The sequence below is a fragment of the Triticum urartu genome, chromosome 3, assembly GCF_003073215.2.
Source record: "Triticum urartu cultivar G1812 chromosome 3, Tu2.1, whole genome shotgun sequence".
NCBI lineage: Eukaryota > Viridiplantae > Streptophyta > Magnoliopsida > Poales > Poaceae > Triticum > Triticum urartu.
Window position 1 is genome coordinate 68,921,442 of NC_053024.1, and position 19,891 is coordinate 68,941,332.

At 45.1% G+C, this 19,891-nt stretch overlaps 1 protein-coding gene and 1 long non-coding RNA gene across 2 annotated transcripts; one reads left to right on the plus strand and one right to left on the minus strand.

The window, feature by feature from the left end:
- The first annotated feature begins 3,941 nt into the window (after positions 1-3,941).
- LOC125542914 (CRS2-associated factor 1, mitochondrial) lies at positions 3,942-6,075 on the plus strand. Its single transcript, XM_048706140.1, has 5 exons — positions 3,942-4,585; positions 4,681-4,808; positions 4,954-5,179; positions 5,273-5,400; positions 5,513-6,075. Exons 1-5 carry the CDS (start codon positions 4,027-4,029, stop codon positions 5,789-5,791), a joined length of 1,320 nt encoding a protein of 439 aa, XP_048562097.1. The 5' UTR covers positions 3,942-4,026; the 3' UTR covers positions 5,792-6,075.
- On the minus strand, positions 5,929-10,066 carry LOC125542915. Its single transcript, XR_007298165.1, has 2 exons — positions 10,008-10,066; positions 5,929-7,038 (listed from the first exon to the last, which is right to left on the minus strand). It is a non-coding gene; the product is annotated as an uncharacterized LOC125542915 (long non-coding RNA).
- Between the last annotated feature and the right edge of the window lie 9,825 nt (positions 10,067-19,891).

Here is a 19,891-nt window from a genome sequence, read left to right on the forward strand (position 1 = left end):
ACATACATCTCATCAAAATATCGAACGAATACCAAATTCACATGACTGATAATAGCAAGACTTCTCTCATGTCCTCAGGAACAAACGTAACTACTCACAAAGCATATTCATGTTCATAATCAGAGGGGTATTAATATGCATAATGGATCTGAACATATGATCTTCCACCAAGTAAACCAACTAGCATCAACTACAAGGAGTAATCAACACTACTAGCAACCCACAGGTACCAATCTGAGGTTTGGATACAAATATTGGATACAAGAGATGAACTAGGGTTTGAGATGAGATGGTGCTGGTGAAGATGTTGATGGAGATTGACCCCCTCCCGATGAGAGGATCGTTGGTGATGACGATGGTGATGATTTCCCTCTCCCGGAGGGAAGTTTCCCCAGCAGAACAGCTCCGCTGGAGCCCTAGATTGGTTCCGCTAAGGTTCCGCCTCGTGGCGGCAGAGTCTCGTCCCGAAAGCTTGCTTATTCTTTTTTCCTCAACGAAAGACTCCATATAGCAGAAGATGGGCATCGGAGGGCCACCAGGGGGCCCACGAGACAGGGGGCGCCCCCCCCCCTCGTGGCCAGGGTGTGGCCCCCCTTTGGAACTTCTTGCGCTCAGTATTTTTTATATATTCTGGAAATAGCTTTCATGAGTTTCAGGACTTTTGGAGTTGTGCAGAATAGGTCTCTAATATTTGCTCCTTTTCCAGCCCAGAATCCCAGCTGCCGGCATTCTCCCTCTTTATGTAAACCTTGCAAAATAAGAGAGAATAGACATAAGTATTGTGACATAATGTGTAATAACAACCCATAATGCAATAAATGTCGATATAAAAGCATGATGCAAAATGGACGTATCACATAGCAACGAGGGGGAGAGTGTGTCTATGTACCCTTGTAGACCGTAAGCGGAAGCGTTTCACAACACGGTTGATGTAGTCGAACTTCTTCGCGCTTCAACCGATCAAGTATCGAACGCACGACACCTCCACGTTCCGCACACGTTCAGCTCGGTGACGTCCCTCGCCTTCTTGATCCAGCAAGACATCGAAGTAGTAGATGAGTTCCGTCAACACGATGGCGTGGTGACGGTGATGGTGAAGTGTCTTCCGCAGGGCTTCACCTAAGCACTACGAAAATATGACCGAGGGTGTAAACAGTGGAGGGAGGCGCCGCACACGGCTAGGCAATTGTCCGGTGTGTGCTAGGCGCCCCCGCATCATATATATAGGTGGGAGGGAGAGGGGAGAGGCCAAGGGGCACCCCAAGTAGGTCCGAATCCTACTTGGGCTCCTGCCCTTGGCCGCGCTCCCCTGCCATGTTTGTCGGAGGGGGAAGGAAAGAGGGGGGGGGGGAGGGAAGGAAATGGGAATCCTAATCCACACTTATCTTTCCCTTCTCCCCTTTCCTTCTCCTTCTTAGGCCGGTCCATATGGGGGCGCACCAGTCCTTTGTGGCTGGTGTGTTTCCCCTCTTGGCCCATAAGGCCCATATCTTTTGCCAGGGGTGTCCGGAACCCCTTCCGGTGACTTGATAAGTACCCGGTACCCCCCGAAACACTTCCGGTGTTCGAATACCATCGTCCTATATATCAATCTTTACCTCTCGACCATTTCGAGACTCCTCGTCATGTCCGTGTTCTCATCCGGGACTCCAAACAACATTCGGTCACCAAATCACATAACTCATATAACACTATATCGTCAACAAACGTTAAGCGTGCGGACCCTACGGGTTCGAGAACTATGTAGACATGACCGAGACACCTCTCCAGTCAATAATCAATAGCGGAACCTGGATGCCCATATTGGCTCATACATATTCTATGAAGATCTTTATTGGTTGAACCGTTATGACAACATACACAATTCCTTTTGTCCATCGGTATGTTACTTGCTCGAGATCCGATCGTCGGTATCTTCATACCTAGTTCAATATCCTCGTGACTAACTCCTTAGTCGTTTGCTTGCAAGCTTATGATGTGTACTACCGAGAGGGCCCAGAGATACCTCTCCGATACTCGGAGTGACAAATCCTAATCTCGATCTATGCCAACTCAACATACACCTTCGGAGATACCTGTAGAGCATCTTTATAATCACCCAGTTATGTTGTGACGTTTGATAGCACACAAGGCATTCCTGCGGTATCTGGGAGTTGCATAATCTCATAGTCGAAGGAATATGTATTTGACATGAAGAAAGCAATAGCAAGAAACTGAACAATCAATATGCTAAGCTAACGGATGGGTCTTGTCCATCACAACATTCTCCTAATGATGTGATCCTATTATCAAATGACAACACATGTCTATGATTAGGAAACATTAACCATCTTTGATCAACGAGCTAGTCTAGTAGAGGCTTACTAGGGACATGGTATTTGTTTATGTATTCACAGATGTATTTAGGTTTCCGATCAATACAATTCTAGCATGAATAATAAACCTTCATCATGAATTAGGAAATATAAAATAACAACTTTATTATTGCCTCTAGGGCATATTTCCTTCAAGCACCACACGAACAATTCTAGAAATGGTTAATTCAAAGCGTGGTCATTCATGTAAGGTGCCAATAGCATCTCCTTGGATTCCTGCAACCAGGAGATCAAATGACAGTGAAGATCAAATAACAAAATACTTATTTTCTAACATGAGAACGACGCTAATTAAGAATAAATAGTGAGTCCTTGTTCTTTTAACATGAGGACACCAATGGCTGATCCAACAAACGGAAAATCAAATCACAATGTTGGTGTTCAATATTTCTTATTTCTGTTTTCTGTATAACCTCATTGCGGAAGGTGTCTCTGGTTCCATGGAAATTAATTGCTTTTGGCGAAAGAACCACGTCCATCACAAACCGATTTTTTCAAGGCTTCGGCTTGAGGGTCAGAGATATTAAGTTTTAGTTTCTAAATTTCAAACATGAGTAAATTAGGTATCGTTATTTGGAGTCTTGGCCAAGTAATGCACATGACCCACAACATCTAGGTCAGGAGAGACCCAAATGCCACTAGATTTGCAGTGGTTCTCTCAATTTTAGTTGGTAATTCTATTTAATTATGCATGGCATGGTGATTTGACAAAATGGTCCCATTAAACCAAACAAGAATGTATTGGAGATTGCATGATGAATCTTTATTAATGATACAACACGATCTTACGGGAGTTCTCCGCGCTCTCGCCATCCATGGATTTGGGCATTTGGAGAAGGGAATTGGGAGGGAGCGGGGGGGAACGGACACGTGCTGGGGTGGGGATTGGGGATTTATGACATGGCTGGTGTGGGGTTCTGGGTAAATTAGCGAAATGGCAGGGTTATGACCACAAAAAGATCCTGGCCACACTGTGTGTGTGGGGGGGGGGGGAGGGGGGGGGTACATGGCGGCACCAGAGCGACCGACCATCAAGAGGACTGTATAATGGATCATAGATGTTACGTATTTTCATGTATAAGGACTATACTTTAGTGTTTCTCGAGTTTGGGTAACAAACCGTTACCTGCAGTTTGAGGACGAAGTGTGTAATCTTCTTGAATTCTAGAGGATTAAGGAGAGAGAGGCTGAAGGTGCACTGAACTTTTCAAAAGGCTCTGACAAAAAAAATCCATTAAGATTCAAATCCCTCAATCTACGAAAATCCTTCAATCCAAAGAGGTTTTGAAAACTGACTAATTCTATGTTTTTTTAGACAGACTAAGCCTATAATTTGATTTGTGTTCAATTTTTTTTTCGTTAAAATTTGTGCTTCAAGTTACTTTCAGGCTGTTTCCACTTTATATTGTGGTAATTGGCTTTGTTATACGTGTAGGTAACTTTAAATTAAATGAAATGATGACAGTGCTCATATATGGGTGTAAACCAAAATCAACTTGAAGTCCATTTCCCAAAGAGATGGATCACGTCCTCGTTTTCCTTGTAAATTTCCGAATGGAAAACTAGTTTTTCTTCCGAAAAAACCCACGAACACGAGGGTTTTGCCCCCGTCGACCCACGGTCGCCATTGGCCACTCTGCTCCGCCGCTCCATGCTCCTCCCTAGCCTCCTCCGCGGCGCCCACCTGCTGCGGCCGTGCCACCCTCCCCGCCGCCACCTCTCCCGCCTCCTAGACCGCTACGGCTTCGTGCCGCCGGCCTCCCTGACCCCCACCGCGAAAGAGATCTCCCACGGCACAGGCGCCGCCGCCGACCAGAAGCGTCGGACCAAGAAGCCCCCCTACCGGCCGCCCTCTTCGCTGGACCGCGGAGACCGCCCGGCCTCCCACTCCGACCTCCCCTTCGATTTCCGCTTCAGCTACACGGAGAGCTCCCCGGACGCCAAGCCCATCGGGCTCCGCGAGCCCAAGTACTCCCCTTTCGGCCCCGGTCGCCTCGACCGCCCCTGGACCGGCCTCTGCGCGCCCGCCGTCGACACCACGCTCCGGAGCGTCGACGCCGAGGACCCCGCCCCCGCCGCCGAGAAGGACCTGGAGGAGGCCCGGCGGCGCGAGCGAGAGCGCGTGCTCGGCGAGCCGCTCACCCCCGCGGAGCGCTCCTTCTTGGTCGACAAATGCCAGAAGAACCGCACCAAGCGGCAGATCAATCTCGGTAATTTGGTCTCGGGTTGTTCGAACAATACTAGTAATGAATTAATTGTGCATTTGGAGCTGCGATACAGATAATGACAGCTGATGTTTCTCTAGGGAGAGATGGGCTCACTCATAACATGCTGAATGACATTCACAACCACTGGAAGCATGGCGAGGGGGTCAGGGTGAAATGCCTTGGTGTGCCGACGGTTGATATGCAAAATGTGTGCCGTGAGCTCGAGGTATCTCTAAGAACATGAACACTGCCACTTTACATCCATGGAGTTTATCAAGTACTTTATGGATATCTTCGGAGCTCTTATTTGATGTCACTGGTTCTGATATTACTCTCCTGTAGAAGCCTGAGTAATGCTACCTTTTTCCCAGGATAAAACTGGTGGCCTTATCATCCACAGGCATGGTGGCCAGTTAATACTATACAGAGGGAGGCATTATCATCCAAAGAAAAGACCTGTTATTCCGTTGATGTTATGGAAGCCAGCTGAACCGATCTACCCAAGGCTAATTAAAACAACAATAGAAGGGCTGACAGTTCAGGAGACAAAGGAAATGAGGAAGAAGGGCCTACATGCTCCTGTCTTGACAAAGCTTGGTAATCCTTGTCTCCCTTTTTGTTTAGACATAGTATCATATAGATGTATGTGTTTAAAATATGCCTAACTAACCAACCACGTCCATTTCACAGCAAAGAACGGGTATTATGCTAGTCTCGTGTCGATGGTTCGAGATGGTTTTCTGGCCGATGAATTGGTTCGTATAGATTGTAAAGGATTGCCAAAGAGTGATTATCGGAAGATTGGAGTCAAGCTCAGGGTGAGTTTCTCATATAGCCTTATATACACCAAAATAAGTAGTAAGAATGTTTATTTGATCTGAAGATGACCTGTAACAGGATGCATTTCTCTCTCCTCCTTTTTTGGTGTAGGACCTTGTTCCTTGTGTTCTTGTGTCTTTTGACAAGGAGCAAATTATTGTTTGGAGGGGGAAAGACCATGATGAAAGCATACAGGATAATATGCACAAGGCATTCCCTTCAGTTCTTCAATTAGAGAGTGCAGCAGGAGAGAATGAACAGGAAGAAGCATCAAGTGAGAGTGTAGCAGGAGAGAATGAACATGGTGAAAAAGAAGAAACATCAGTTGACTGTTCTTCTGATGAGTGGTCTGAGATCAGTAGCTCTGACAATGTGCCAGATGATAAGTAGGACATTTCCAGGGTAGAATATCCTTAGATCGATCTGACATATCCAGAGGACTCAATCTGCCACCAGGTGTTCACAAAGTTGGCATGTCATCCAACACCACCAACTTGTCCATTCTTACCAGTGATGATTATGTTCTATCACTAGTTGCAACCAAATCCAGTAGCCCTGCTTCTGTCCTTCGAAATTCTCCATGGCTAGTTTTTCGTGATTGTACAAGTTTGTTCACTTCCACAGGTTGGCTATAGTTGAGATTCAAATAAAGAAATTGTAGCTTGAGGGTCCAACAGTTAGTACTCACTGGACCATAGTGCCTTTGATCTTATTATACTGACCGCTAATAGAATGAAATAGTGAAACATTGAATATTATACAAACGTCATTTGACTTCCTAGAGCATCATGCAAATTGCAAATTCTAAAGAACATCAATGGAACAATGCTGTCTAGTCTTTTCTGCCTTTTTGCTTTATCCACCACTGCCAATTGAATTGATTGCCTCCCCACTATGATTGGATTGAGCTACGTGGAGGATAGGGTCCAAGTTTTAAGCTTTGACAAGGCTGCGTCTGTTGGAGGCAAGGTATCACAAGAGGCTGCCGCTTTAGCCGTTGCCTCGCCATCAGTTACTAGTCAGCCACCCAGGATCAATCAATTCGGCCAAGGTAAGATGTTGGAGGAAAACAAATTAGACCATAAGGCAGTTTATTGATTAAATTTCTTAAAATCACGCTTTCTTTTTCAAAACTATAAAAAACACTTTAAGAACGTATATTTACTAACCACATTGCGAGTGACAAAAGTGGTCTGGAGAAATATTCTGTCACAGAAGTGTGGTTTTGTGAAATGCACTTTTAGAGGTGTGGTTTCTTGATGCTGTATGACTAAAGAAAGTCTGGTTTTTTGAGAAACTTATTACTCCAGTCTATATACCTATCTGCTCAGTTATAGTTTTCACCTTGGGTGTCTGGCATATTTCAGATGGACCAGTCAAGGTGAGATATTAGAAGAAACTGAACTATTACTCTATGCTTCCAATGGATGGTTCAGCTCCCTCTAATCCTCGCTTTGAGCGGTGCATGCATGTAACCCAATCTGTTCCTTGTCTCTAGGCTTCAGAAGCCGACGCCAGGCAATCAATCAGTCAACCGAAGGTGAGATATTGGAGGAAAACAAGCTGATCGGTGACCACAAATAGTTGGCCATCTGTTTGTTTTCCTCCAACTCTCACTTTCAGTGCCTGACAAGCACCTCTCCAAACAAGAACTGGCTGCATGTGTCATACCCACCTGGGAAGTAGCTGCATGTACTGAATTCTGTCGCAGCTGCATGCCCATTGTGCTGTGTCCTGAATTCTGTTTAAAAGGTGAAAAGGCTTCAGGATCTGTACCATGTACTTACTCTGGTACCAGATTACCAGTGTAACTAACTGTCACATGCAAACTGATCAGGCTTCGGTTCACTCTCCATAGTACCTTGGTCTCAGTTACAAATGATCTGAGGGTTATTAGTAAGGATTCGACTACGACTAACATTGCAATAAAATGGAAGTAATAATGAATAATGTACATAAAGTTTCGCCAGATTCAATCATGATTACTCTAAGAGGGGAAAAGCCCTAAAGGACATTTACTTCAGTTCAGGTTTTGTTTTGTGTAGAGGTTTGAAGTTTCAGAAATTTCATAGAACATCCACGTATCTACAGTTTACAGACGTTGAACAAAGGCAGTGCACTAACCTAGTTCACTCCAATGTGAACTTTTCTTAGCAATTCCCGTGCAAAAGAAAGAAAATAACCTTTTCTTCTCAATTATTATTGTTGCTCACAGCCACACATTTTAGAATATTAGAGCAACTTTAGCACATGTGTCATACCCGCAGCCTCTAAACCCGTTTTGGAGTGTCCCGTAATTTTTTGGAGGCTTTGCAATCTCAGATTCACCCCTCCATAGGTTTTTCTCCCATTTATTTGGATCAACTCAATAAATCTACTTCTAATTGGGGGCAATCAAACGCTGAATAAAATTTGATCAATGCTCAAACAGCATTGTAAATACATAGGTCTTTATATTGTACTCCCTCCGTTCCATAATACATGACTTCCATTTGTCAAAATATAAATGTATCTAGACATGTTTTAGTATGTAGATACATCCATTTTTGAAGTCAAGTATTTTGGAACGGAGGGAGTAGTAGAGTTTGTTGCTTTTTACATATATGTACCACTGTAGCTAATATATACAGGGGGGGGGGGGGGGGTGATGTCGATAAACATCATTTTCATACACTACACTACACTATCATACTAGACAGATGTATAGGCAATGTCTAGTGAACTACGGTGACCTTTGGAGTATTTGCGTCTAGTCGGAGTCCAATGACTCGTCTGCAGCTTAGCGTCCTCACGAGAGGCCTCCAGGCGCGGCTGCGTGAATGCATAGTGGAGCTCGAGCTCCTCGATCGTGCTGGTGGTCCGCGGTGTGTCTAACCAACCATGCCCATTTCACAGCAAAGAATGGATATCATGCTAGCTTCGTGCCGATGGTTCAAGATGGTTTTCTGGCTGATAAATTGGTTCGTATAGATTGTAAAGGATTGCCAAAAAGTGATTATCGGAAGATTGGAGTCAAGCTCAGGGTGAGTCTCTCATATAGCCTTATGCCAAAATAGTTAAATGTTTATTTTCCCTGAGGATTACCTGTAACAGAATTCATTTCTCTCTCCTCTTTTGCTGTAGGACATTGTTCCTTGTATTCTTGTGTCTTTTGACAAGGAGCTATTGTTTGGTGGGGGAAAGACCATGATGAAAGCATACAGGATAATGTGCACAAGGCATTCCCTTCAGTTCTTCAATTAGAGAGTGCAGCATTGAATAATGAGAGTGTTGAACAGGAAGAAACATCAAGTGAGAGTGCATCAGGAGAGAATGAGCATGGTGGAAAAGAAGAAACATCAAGTGACTGTTCTTCTGATGAGTGGTCTGAGATCAGTAGCTCTGAGGACGCATATCACACGATTGATGAACTGCCGCCTGGTGTTCACAAAATTGGCATGTACTAGTCACAACCAAAATCAGTAGCCCTGTTTCTGTCATTTGAAACTCTCCATGGCTATTTTTGGTGACTGTACAAGTTTGTTTATTTCCATAGGTTAGCCATATAGTTGAGATTCAAATTAAGCAATTGTAGCTTGAGGGTCCAACAGTCAGTACTCAGTGAATCAGAGTGCCTTTTCTTATCTTATTATACTGATCGCTAGTAGAATGAACACAGTGAAACATTGAATACTATACAAATGCCATTTGACTTCCTAGAGCATCATGCAAATTCTAAAGAACATCGATTGAACAACGCTGTCTACATTTTTCTTGCCTTTTGTTTTATCCACCACTGCCTATTGAATTGACTGCCCTTTGTAGAGTGGAGGATAGACTTCCAAGTTTGAAGCTTTGACAGGGCTGCATCGGTTGGAGGCGAGGGATCACAAGAGGCTGGCGCTTTAGCCTTCGCCTCACCAACAGTTACTAGTCAGCCACTCAGGATCAAGCGCTTCGACCAAGGTAAAATGTTGGAAGAAAACAAACTAGACTATAAGACAGTTTATTGAGTAAATTTCTCAAACCAACGCTTTCAAAAGTATATTGAGTAAATTTCTCAAGACAGTTTATTGAGTAAATTTCTCAAACCAAACTATAAAAAAATCCTACACTTCAAGAAAGTATTTACAACCATATCGCAAGTGACAAAAGTGTGGTCTGGAAATATTCTGTCACATAAGTGTGGTTTTGTGAAATGCACTTTTAGAGGCGTGATTTCTTGATGCTTTGTGACAAAAGAAGTCTGTTTTCGTTTTTTGAGAAATTTATTACTCCAGTCTATATCTAATCTGCCTCAGTTCCAGTTCTCACCTTGGGTGGCGGCAGTGCGTCTCTTGCATATTTCCCGGATGGACCAGTCAAGGTGAGATATTAGAAGAAACTGAACCATCACTCCATGTTTCCAATGGATGGTTCAGCTCCCTCTAATCCTCGCTTTGAGCGGTGCATGCAGGTTTGTAGCTGTTTGTAACCCAATCTGTTCCTTGTCTCTAGGCTGCAGACAGGCAATCAATCAGTCAACCGAAGGTGAGATATTGGAGGAAAACAAGCTGATCGGTGACCATGATTAGTTGGCCATCTGTTTGTTTTCCTCCAACTCTCACTTTCAGTGCCTGACAAGCACCTCTCCAGAAAAGAACTGGCTGAAACAGAACTATCTATTCAGATGCTACCCTGCACTGGAGCTATGGAGTTGCTGCTTGCTCTAGGGCTCTAGTCAAGTTTATTTATAGCCAGCCCACCTGGGAAGCAGCAGCATGTATTTTCTGGTGCAGCTGCATGCCCATTGTGCTGTGTCCTGAATTCTGTTTAAAAGGTGAAAAGGCTTCAGGATCTGTACCATGTACTTACTCTGGTACCAGACTACCAGTGTAACTAACTGTCACATGCAAACTGATCAGGCTTCGGTTCACTCTCCATGGTACTTTGGTCTCAGTTACAAATGATCTGAGGGTTATTAGTAAGGATTCGACTACGACTAACATTGCAATAAAATGGAAGGAACAATGAATAATGTACATAAAGTTTCACCAGATTCAATCATGATATTTACTGTAAGAGGGGAAAAGCCCTAAAGAACATTTACATGAGTTCAGGTTTTGTTTCATGTAGAGGTTTGAAGTTTCAGGAATTTCATATAACATCCACGCATCTACAATTTACAGACGTTGAACAAAGGCAGTGCACTAACCTAGTTCACTCCAATGTCAACTTTTCTTAGCAATTCCCGCACAAAAGAAAGAAAAAAACCTTTTCTTCGCAATTATTTTTTGTGCTCACAGCCACAAATTTTAGAATATTAGAGCAACTTTAGCACATGTGTCATACCCGCAGCCTCTAAACCCTTTTTGGAGTGTCCCATAATTTTTTTGGAGGCTGCAGAGCCTATCAGCAAACTCAGATTCATCCCTCCATAGGTTTTTCTCTCATTTATTTGCATCAACTCAATAAATCTACTTCTAATTGGGGGTAATCGAATGCTGAATAAAATTGGATCAATGCTCAAACAGCATTGTAAATACGTAGCTCTTTATACTGCAGTAGAGTTTGCCGCTTTTTACATATATTTAGTACTGTAGCTAATGTCGATAAACAACATTTTCCTACACTATCGTACTAGACAGATGTATGGGCAATGTCTAGTTAAGTTAACTATATGGTGGCCTTCGGAGTCCTGGCGTCTAGTCGGAGTCCAATGACTCGTCTGCGGCCTAGCGGCCTCACGAGAGGCCTCCATGCACGGCTGCGTGAATGCATAGTGGAGCTCGAGCTCCTCGATCGTGCATGCCCATTATGCTAGCCTCGTGCCGATGGTTGGAGATGGTTTTCTGGCTGATGAATTGGTTCATATAGATTGTAAAGGATTGCCAAAAGTGATTATCGGAAGATTGGAGTCAAGCTCAGGGTGAGTCTCTTATATAGCCTTATGCCAAAATAGTTAAATGTTTATTTTCCCTGAAGATTACCTGTAACAGGATGCATTTCTCTCTCTAACTTTTTTGCTGTAGGACCTTGTTCCTTGTATTCTTGTGTCTTTTGACAAGGAGTTATTGTTTGGTGGGGGAAAGACCATGATGAAAGCATACAGGATAATGTGCACAAGGCATTCCCTTCGGTTCTTCAATTAGAGAGTGCAGCATTGAAGAATGACTGAATGAGAGTGTTGAACAGGAAGAAACATCAAGTGAGAGTGCACCAGGAGAGAATGAGCATGGTGGAAAAGAAGAAACATCAAGTGACTGGTCGTCTTCTGATGAGTGGTCCGATCTCCCGAGAGCTGATCTTGCGCTTCGACAAGGCCCAGGAGGACCGTGCACTCTCCCCACCCGAGGACTGGTTGCGGAAACAACTGAAGATCGCCTACCTTGGGCTGGCGTCCTTAGAGCGCACGATCGCGAGGCAACAGGCACGGATCGCCACCCTCAGGGACGGAGATGCTAACACGGCCTTCTTCCACCGCCAGTGTTCCTACCGCCGGCAGAAAAATCACATATTCAGCCTCACCGTGGATGGACACGTGATCACGGATCAAGAGGGGATGGCGCAGGCGGCCTTCGCACACTTTGACGAGCTGCTGGGCACAACCGGCGCGCGCGACCACTCGCTTGACTTGGCGCAGCTCATAGAGCCGAGCGACCTGACATGCCTGGACGCCCCGTTCACCCCCGACGAGATATGGGATGCGGTCAAACACCTCCCGGCACGCAAGGCGCCCGGACCCGACGGCTTTACTGCTGAATTTCTACGGGCCTGCTGGGGCATCGTCAGGCACGACTTCCTTGATGTCTTCCAGCAACTCTTCGAGCTGCGCGGTCGAGGCTTTAGCAAGCTTAACCAAGCTCTCTTGACCCTGCTCCCGAAGCGCGCCGACGCCTGCCAGCTTCGTGATTATCGCCCGATCTGCCTGATTCACCTTGTGGCGAAGATCTTCGCGAAAGTGGTCTCACTACGCCTAGCGCCCAGGCTGACGGACTTGGTTAGCCGGAACCAGAACGCTTTCATCCCGGGCCGGAGCCTCCAAGACAACTTCGTCCTCGTCAGGCAATCAATGAAGATGCTGCACCAACTTGGGGCCCCGAGAGTCATGATCAAACTCGACCTCACGCGAGCGTTCGATTCCCTATCCTGGCCCTTCCTCTTCGAAGTGCTGTGCCAGTACGGGTTTGGACCCAGATTCAGGGAATGGCTCGCAATTCTGCTCTCGACCTCGAGCACCCGGATCATGCTCAATGGCGAGCCAGGGCCGCCAATTTGGCACCGCTGCGGACTGCGCCAAGGTGACCCCGTGTTGCCGCAACTCTTCGTGCTCGCCGTGGACACCCTAGGGCGCCTTATCTGGTGCGCCCACGATTCAGGCATCCTGCAGCAGCTGCACCCGCGGCGTACAATACCGGCCACTCCCTATACGCCGATGACGTGATGATATTCTGCCACGCTACACCAGGCGACGTGGAGGCAGTCAAGGGCATCCTAACCCTGTTTGGAGAAGCCAGCGGCCTCCGGGTGAACTACACCAAGAGCTCAGCCACTATCCTACACGGCGACACCGACGCGGCAGCAACGATTGCTCAAGCGGGATGCGCGTTGGCCGAGCTTCCCATCACCTATCTTGGCATCCCACTTACGCTGTGACGCCCCTCTGCCACCCAGCTACAGCCCCTTGTCGATTCCGTGGCTGCTAGCCTCCCCGCATGGAAGGCATGGCTCATGAACAAGGCCGGAAGACTAGCACTGGTCAAATCGGTGCTCTCGGCCATCCCAGTCCACCAAATGCTTGCATTTGCCCCACCCAAGAAGACACTCAAGCAGCTGGAGAAGATACAGCGAGGCTTCCTATGGGCTGGACGCGCAACGGCCAACGGTGGACACTGCCATGTCAACTGGCGCCATGTGTGCCGACCGTTGGAGCACGGTGGCTTGGGGATTCGGGACCTGGAGCGCGCCGGCCTCGCGCTGAGGCTACGATGGCTATGGTACGCGCACACGGACGACGACCGCGCTTGGCAAGGGCTCAACCTCCAATTCTCTAGAGAGGAGCGCGCGCTATTCTTCGCCTCCACCACTATGGTCCTTGGGGACGGAGCGACGGCCCTATTCTGGGAAGATCGCTGGTTACATGGACAATCAGTTTGCGAATTCGCCCCTGCGCTACACCAATGCATCCCCAAGCGGTGACGCAAAGCAAGAACGGTGGCGGAGAGCCTAATGGGCAATGCTTGGGCCCGAGACATCCAAGGGGTACTTGGGATCCACGAGATTGGGCAATACCTGATGCTATGGCAGGCCGTGCAGCACGTCTCCTTCACGCACGAGCCTGACCGCTTGCGCTGGAGGTGGACGCCCAGCGGCACCTACACGGCACAATCTTGCTATGCCGCGACATTCCATGGATCCACGAGGTGCCCTTCTTGGAAACTGACATGGAAGAGTTGGGCACCGCCGCGTGTCCGGTTCTTCCACTGGCTTGCCAACCAAGACCGTTGCTGGACAGCGACACGCCTCGCGCGCCACGGCCTGCAACACCACCCAAGGTGCCTCCTATGCGATCAGGCACCAGAGACAATCCAGCACCTGCTCCTGGCCTGCCCATTCTCCAGGCAAATCTGGCACGCCATCCTGGACTGGACACACATACCTTCGCAGCCACCGAACAGCGAGCCGACACTCATGGACTGGTGGCAGAAAACGAAAAGGCAGACGCCCCACGGATTGCGCAAAGGCCTGCAGTCCATCACCATGCTCATCTCATGGATGATATGGAAGCACCGAAACGAATGTGTCTTTGAAAATGCGCGACCCTCGGTAGAAGTTTTAGTGGATAGGATTAAGGCCGAGGCCAAGTGCTGGGCACAAGCCGGGGCACAGGGGCTCAGGATTGTCCTGCACACATCCTGGGACGTCCACTGAAGGGGAATTTGACCCTTGTAGCACTAGCCTCCTAGGAGGACTGTAATCTCCCATCTTTTCAATGCAATGAAGCGCAAATCCTTTGCGTTTTCTCGAAAAAAGATCAATAACTCTGATGAAGTGCCAGATGATAAGTAGGACATTTCCAGGGTAGAATATCCTTAGATCAATCTGACATATCCAGAGGACACATATCACACGATTGACGAACTGCCACCAAGTGTTCACAAAATTGGCATGTACTAGTCACAACCAAAATCAGTAGCCCTGTTTCTGTCATTTGAAATTCTCCATGTCTAGTTTTTGGTGACTGTACAAGTTTGTTTATTTCCACAGGTTAGCTACAGTTGAGATTCAAATTAAGCAATTGTAGCTTGAGGATCCAACAGTTAGTACTCACCGAACCAGAGTGCCTTTCCTTATCTTATTATACTGACCGCTAGTAGAATGAAAAAGTGAAAATAATAATATTATACAAACGTCATTTGGCTTCCTAGAGCACCATGCAAATTCTAAAGAACATCGATTGAACAATGCTGTCTAATTTTTTCTTGCCTTTTGTTTTATCCACCACTGCCTATTGAATTGACTGCCCTTTGTAGAGTGGAGGATAGACTTCCAAGTTTGAAGCTTTGACAGGGCTGCATCGGTTGGAGGCGAGGGATCACAAGAGGCTGGCGCTTTAGCCTTTGCCTCACCAACAGTTACTGGTAAGCTACACAGGATCAAGCAATTCGGCCAAGGTACGATGTTAAAAGAAAACAAACTAGACTATAAGACAGTTTCTTGAGTAAAATTCTCAAAACCACACCGTCTTTCTCAAAACTATAAAAAATACTGCACTTCAAGAACGTATTTACAAACCATATTGCGAGCGACAAAAGTGAGGTCTGGAGAAATATTCTGTTACATAAGTGTGGTTGTGTGAAATGCACTTTTAGAGGTGTGGTTTCTTGATGCTTTGTGACAAAAGAAGTCTGTTTTTGTATTTTGAGAAACTTATTACTCCAGTCTATATCTATCTGCCTAAATTACAGTTTTCACCTTGGGTGGCCGCGGTGCGTCTCTGGCATATTTCCCGGATGAACCAGTCAAGGTGAGATATTAGAAGAAACTGAACCATCACTCCATGTTTCCAATGGATGGTTCAGCTCCCTCTAATCCTCGCTTTGAGCGGTGCATGCATGTTCCTAGCTGTAACCCAATCTGTTCCTTGTCACTACTCACTAGGCTGCAAACGCCAACGCCAGGCAATCAGTCAACTGAAGGTGAGATATTGGAGGAAAACAAGCTGATCGGTGACCATGATTAGTTAGCCATGATCTGTTTGTTTTCCTCCAACTCTCACTTTCAGTGACTGACAAGCACCTCTCCAGAAAAGAACTATCCATTCAGTCATTCAGATGCTACCCTGCACTGGAGCTGTGGAGTTGCTGCTTGCTCTAGGGCCCTGGTCAAGTTTATTTATAGCCAGCCCACCTGGGAAGAAGATAGTTGTAGCCTTCAGTGCTAGAATAGCAGCAGCATATTTTTCTGTTGCAGCTGCATGCCCATTATGCCGTGTCCTGAATTCTGTTTAAATGGTGAAAGGCTTCAGGACTTGTACCATGTACTGTGGTACTAGACTACCAGTGTAACTCACTGTCACATGCAAACTGATCAGGCTTCAGTTCACTCTCCATGGTACTTTGGTCTCAGTTATAAATGATCTGAGGGTTATTGGTAAGGATTCGACTACGACTAACATTACAATAAAATGGAAGGAATAATGAATAATGTACATAAAGTTTCACCAGATTCAATCATGATATTTACTGTAAGAGGGAAAAATCCTTAAAGAACATTTACTTGAGTCCAGGTTTTGTTTCATGTAGAGGTTTGAAGTTTCAGAAATTTGACACAACATCCACGCATCTACAATTTACAGACGTTGAACAAAACCAGTGCACTAACCTAGTTCACTTCAATGTCAACTTTTCTTAGCAATTCCCGCGCAAAAGAAAGAAAGAAGAACTTTTCTTCGCAATTATTTAGAATATTAGAGCAACTTTAGCACATGTGTCATACCCGCAGCCTCTAAACCCGTTTTGGAGTGTCCCATATTTTTTTGGAGGCTGCAGAGCCTATCAGCGAACTCAGATTCACCCCTCCATAGGTTTTTCTCTCATTTATTTGCATCAACTCAATAAATCTACTTCTAATTGGGGGGCAATCAAACACTGAATAAAATTGGATCAATGCTCAAACAGCATTGTAAATACGCAGGTATTTATATTGCAGTAGAGTTTGTCGCTTTTTTACATATATGTACCATTGTAGCTAATATATACCCCGGGGGGGGGGGGGGGGGGGGGGGGGTGTGGGATGGGATGTCGATAAACAACATTTTCCTACACTACACTACACTATCGTACTAGACAGATGTATAGGCAATGTCTGGTGAACTACGGTGACCTTCGGAGTCCTGGCGTCTAGTCGGAGTTCAGTGACTCGTCTGCGGCCTGGCAGCCTCACGGGAGGCCTCCAGGCGCGGCTGCGTGAATGCATAGTGGAGCTTGAGCTCCTCGATTGTGCTGGCGGTCCGCGGTGTGTCTAACCAACCATGCCCATTTCACAGCAAAGAATGGATATTATGCTAGCCTCGTGCCGATGGTTCGAGATGGTTTTCTGGCTGATGAATTGGTTCGTATGGATTGTAAAGGATTGGCAAAGATTGGAGTCAAGCTCAGGGTGAGTCTCTCATACAGCCTTATGCCAAAATAGTTAACTGATCATTTTCCCTGAAGATTACCTATAACAGAATTCATTTCTCTCTCCTCTTTTGCTGTAGGACCTTGTTCCTTGTATTCTTGTGTCTTTTGACAAAGAGTTATTGTTTGGTGGGGGAAAGACCATATGAAAGCATACAGGATAATATGCACAAGGCATTCCCTTCGGTTCTTCAATTAGAGAGTGCAGCATTGAAGAATGAGTGTTGAACAGGAAGAAACATCAAGTGAGAGTGCATCAGGAGAGAATGAGCATGGTGAAAAAGAAGAAACATCAAGTGACTGTTCTTCTGATGAGTGGTCTGAGATCAGTAGCTCTGAGGACGCATATCACACGATTGACGAACTGCCACCAGGTGTTCACAAAATTGGCATGTAGTAGTCACAACCAAAATGAGTAGCCCTGTTTCTGTCATTTGAAACTCTCCATGGCTAGTTTTTGATGACTGTACAAGTTTCTTTATTTCCACAGGTTAGCTATAGTTGAGATTCAAATTAAGCAATTGTAGGTTGATGGTCCAACAGTTATACTCAGTGAATCAGAGTGCCTTTTCTTATCTTATTATACTGATCGCTAGTAGAATGAACACAGTGAAACATTGAATACTATACAAACGTCATTTGACTTCCTAGAGCATCATGCAAATTCTAAAGAATTGACTGCCCTTCCTAGAGTGGAGGATAGGGTCCAAGTTTTAAGCTTTTACAGGGCTGCATCGATTAGAGGCGAGGGATCACAAGAAGCTGGCGCTTTAGCCTTTGCCTCACCAACAGTTACCAGTCAGCCACTCAGGATCAAGCACTTCGACCAAGGATGCTACCCTGCACTGGAGCTCTGGTCAAGTTTATTTATAGCCAGCCCAGCTGGGAAGAAGATAGTTGTGGCCTTCAGTGCTAGAATAGCAGCAGCATATTTTTCTGTTGCAGATGCATGCCCATTGTGCTGTGTCCTGAATTCTGTTTAAAAGGTGAAAGACTTCAGGACTTGTACGGCTGTACCATGTACTGTGGTACTAGACTACCAGTGTAACTAACTGTCACATGCAAACAGATCAGGCTTCGGCTCACTCTCCTTCGTACTTTCGCCTCAGTTATAAATGATCCAAGTGTTATTATTACTAAAGGATTCGACTACGACTAATATTACAGTAAAATGAAGGGGATAATGAGTAATGTACATAAAGTTTCACCAGATTCAGGTTTTATTTCGTGTAGAGGTTTGAAGTTTCAGAAATTTCATACAACATCCACGCATCTACAATTTACAGACACTAGTAAATACGCACATGCAATGCACGTTAATATTTAGGCAACATATTAATTGCACACGGATATTATGTATGTTATTATTTGTGTGTTAATTTTGTGATTAGTGCAATATTTGGTATGATATTAATTGCACGTTGAACGCTCGCCTTGGAACAGTCTTGGTTGTTGGATTGACTTAGTTTGATGGTCGAGATCAGTTGGATCTGCCTCTTTGGGTTTTTTTATATTGATAAAGATTAAACAAAGACAGTGCACTAACCTAGTTTACTCCAGTGTTAACTTTTCTGTGCAATTCCTGCCCAAAATAAAGAAAATAAAAAACTTGCCTTCGCAATTATTTCTTGTGCTCACAGCCTCACATTTTAGAATATTAGAGCAACTTTAGCACATGCGTCATACCCGCAGCCTCTAAACCTGTTTTGGAATGTCCCATATTTTCTTTGCAGGCTGCAGAGCCTATTGACAAAGAGAGAATTCCTTATTTGGTCCTTTCTTAAATTTTGCTTTCCTTTTTGGCTCAAAAAACTTGTTTTTTCCCTTTTCGACACTCAAACTTTATTTTGTTTCCTATGTGACACTTTAGTTAGTTTTAGCTAGTAACGATGTTAAGTCTAACTTAAAAAGACCATTTTACCCCTAGTGTAATATGTGACCCGATTATTTACATGCAAACACAGAGGTCTCATTGTTGGATAAACAAACAAAAAGTAGCACTATGTGTATAATCATAAAAAAAGTATTGCAGGGGAATAATAATAATAATAATAATAATAATAATAATAATAATAATAATAATATGAGTGAAACAATGACGACAATTTTTTTCGCGGGATAAAAAGAACAATGACGACAGATCCAATCAATCAAGAGCTAACTTCTACCGGTGGCGTGAGGTAATAGACAAGCGTGTACTGTTCCAGGCAAAAATCGATTAAGCTGCTAGCATCCTTGCTTATTGTGCTTGCTTTGCACGTAGTGAGTTAGCTCCTTTGAAGCACCGATACGCACACAAGTATACTACAGGACAAGCATGCACACACACTCAGTAAGCACGCACGCATGCAAGCGGCAGCAAGCGCGCAGGCATCACGCACGCAACACGGTACCAGCAAGGCAGCAAGCACGCGGCGGCGGTGACAGCAATAGCCGGGGGTACGCTCGCGCAGTCGAGTCCAAATACTTGATCCAATCTTTTTTTCTGACATATTACCATCAGGGGTAGAATTGTCTTTTTACATGCCATTTAACAACGCCGGATGAAAAAGTGGATGAAAGTGTCAGATAGGGAACAAAATAAAGTTTAAGTGTCAAGAATGGAAGAAAAACGTTTTTTGGGTCAAAAAGGGAAGCAAAATTTAAGAAAAGGCCAAATAAGAAATTCTCTCATTGACAAACTCAGATACACCCCTCCATAGGTTTTTTTTCTCCTTTTATTTTCATCAACTAAATGAATCTACTTTTAATTGGGGGCATTCAAACTCAATGAAATTGGATCAATGTTCAAAAAACATTGTGAGTACATAGTTCTTCATATTGCAGCAGAGTTTGTCGCCTTTTACCTATA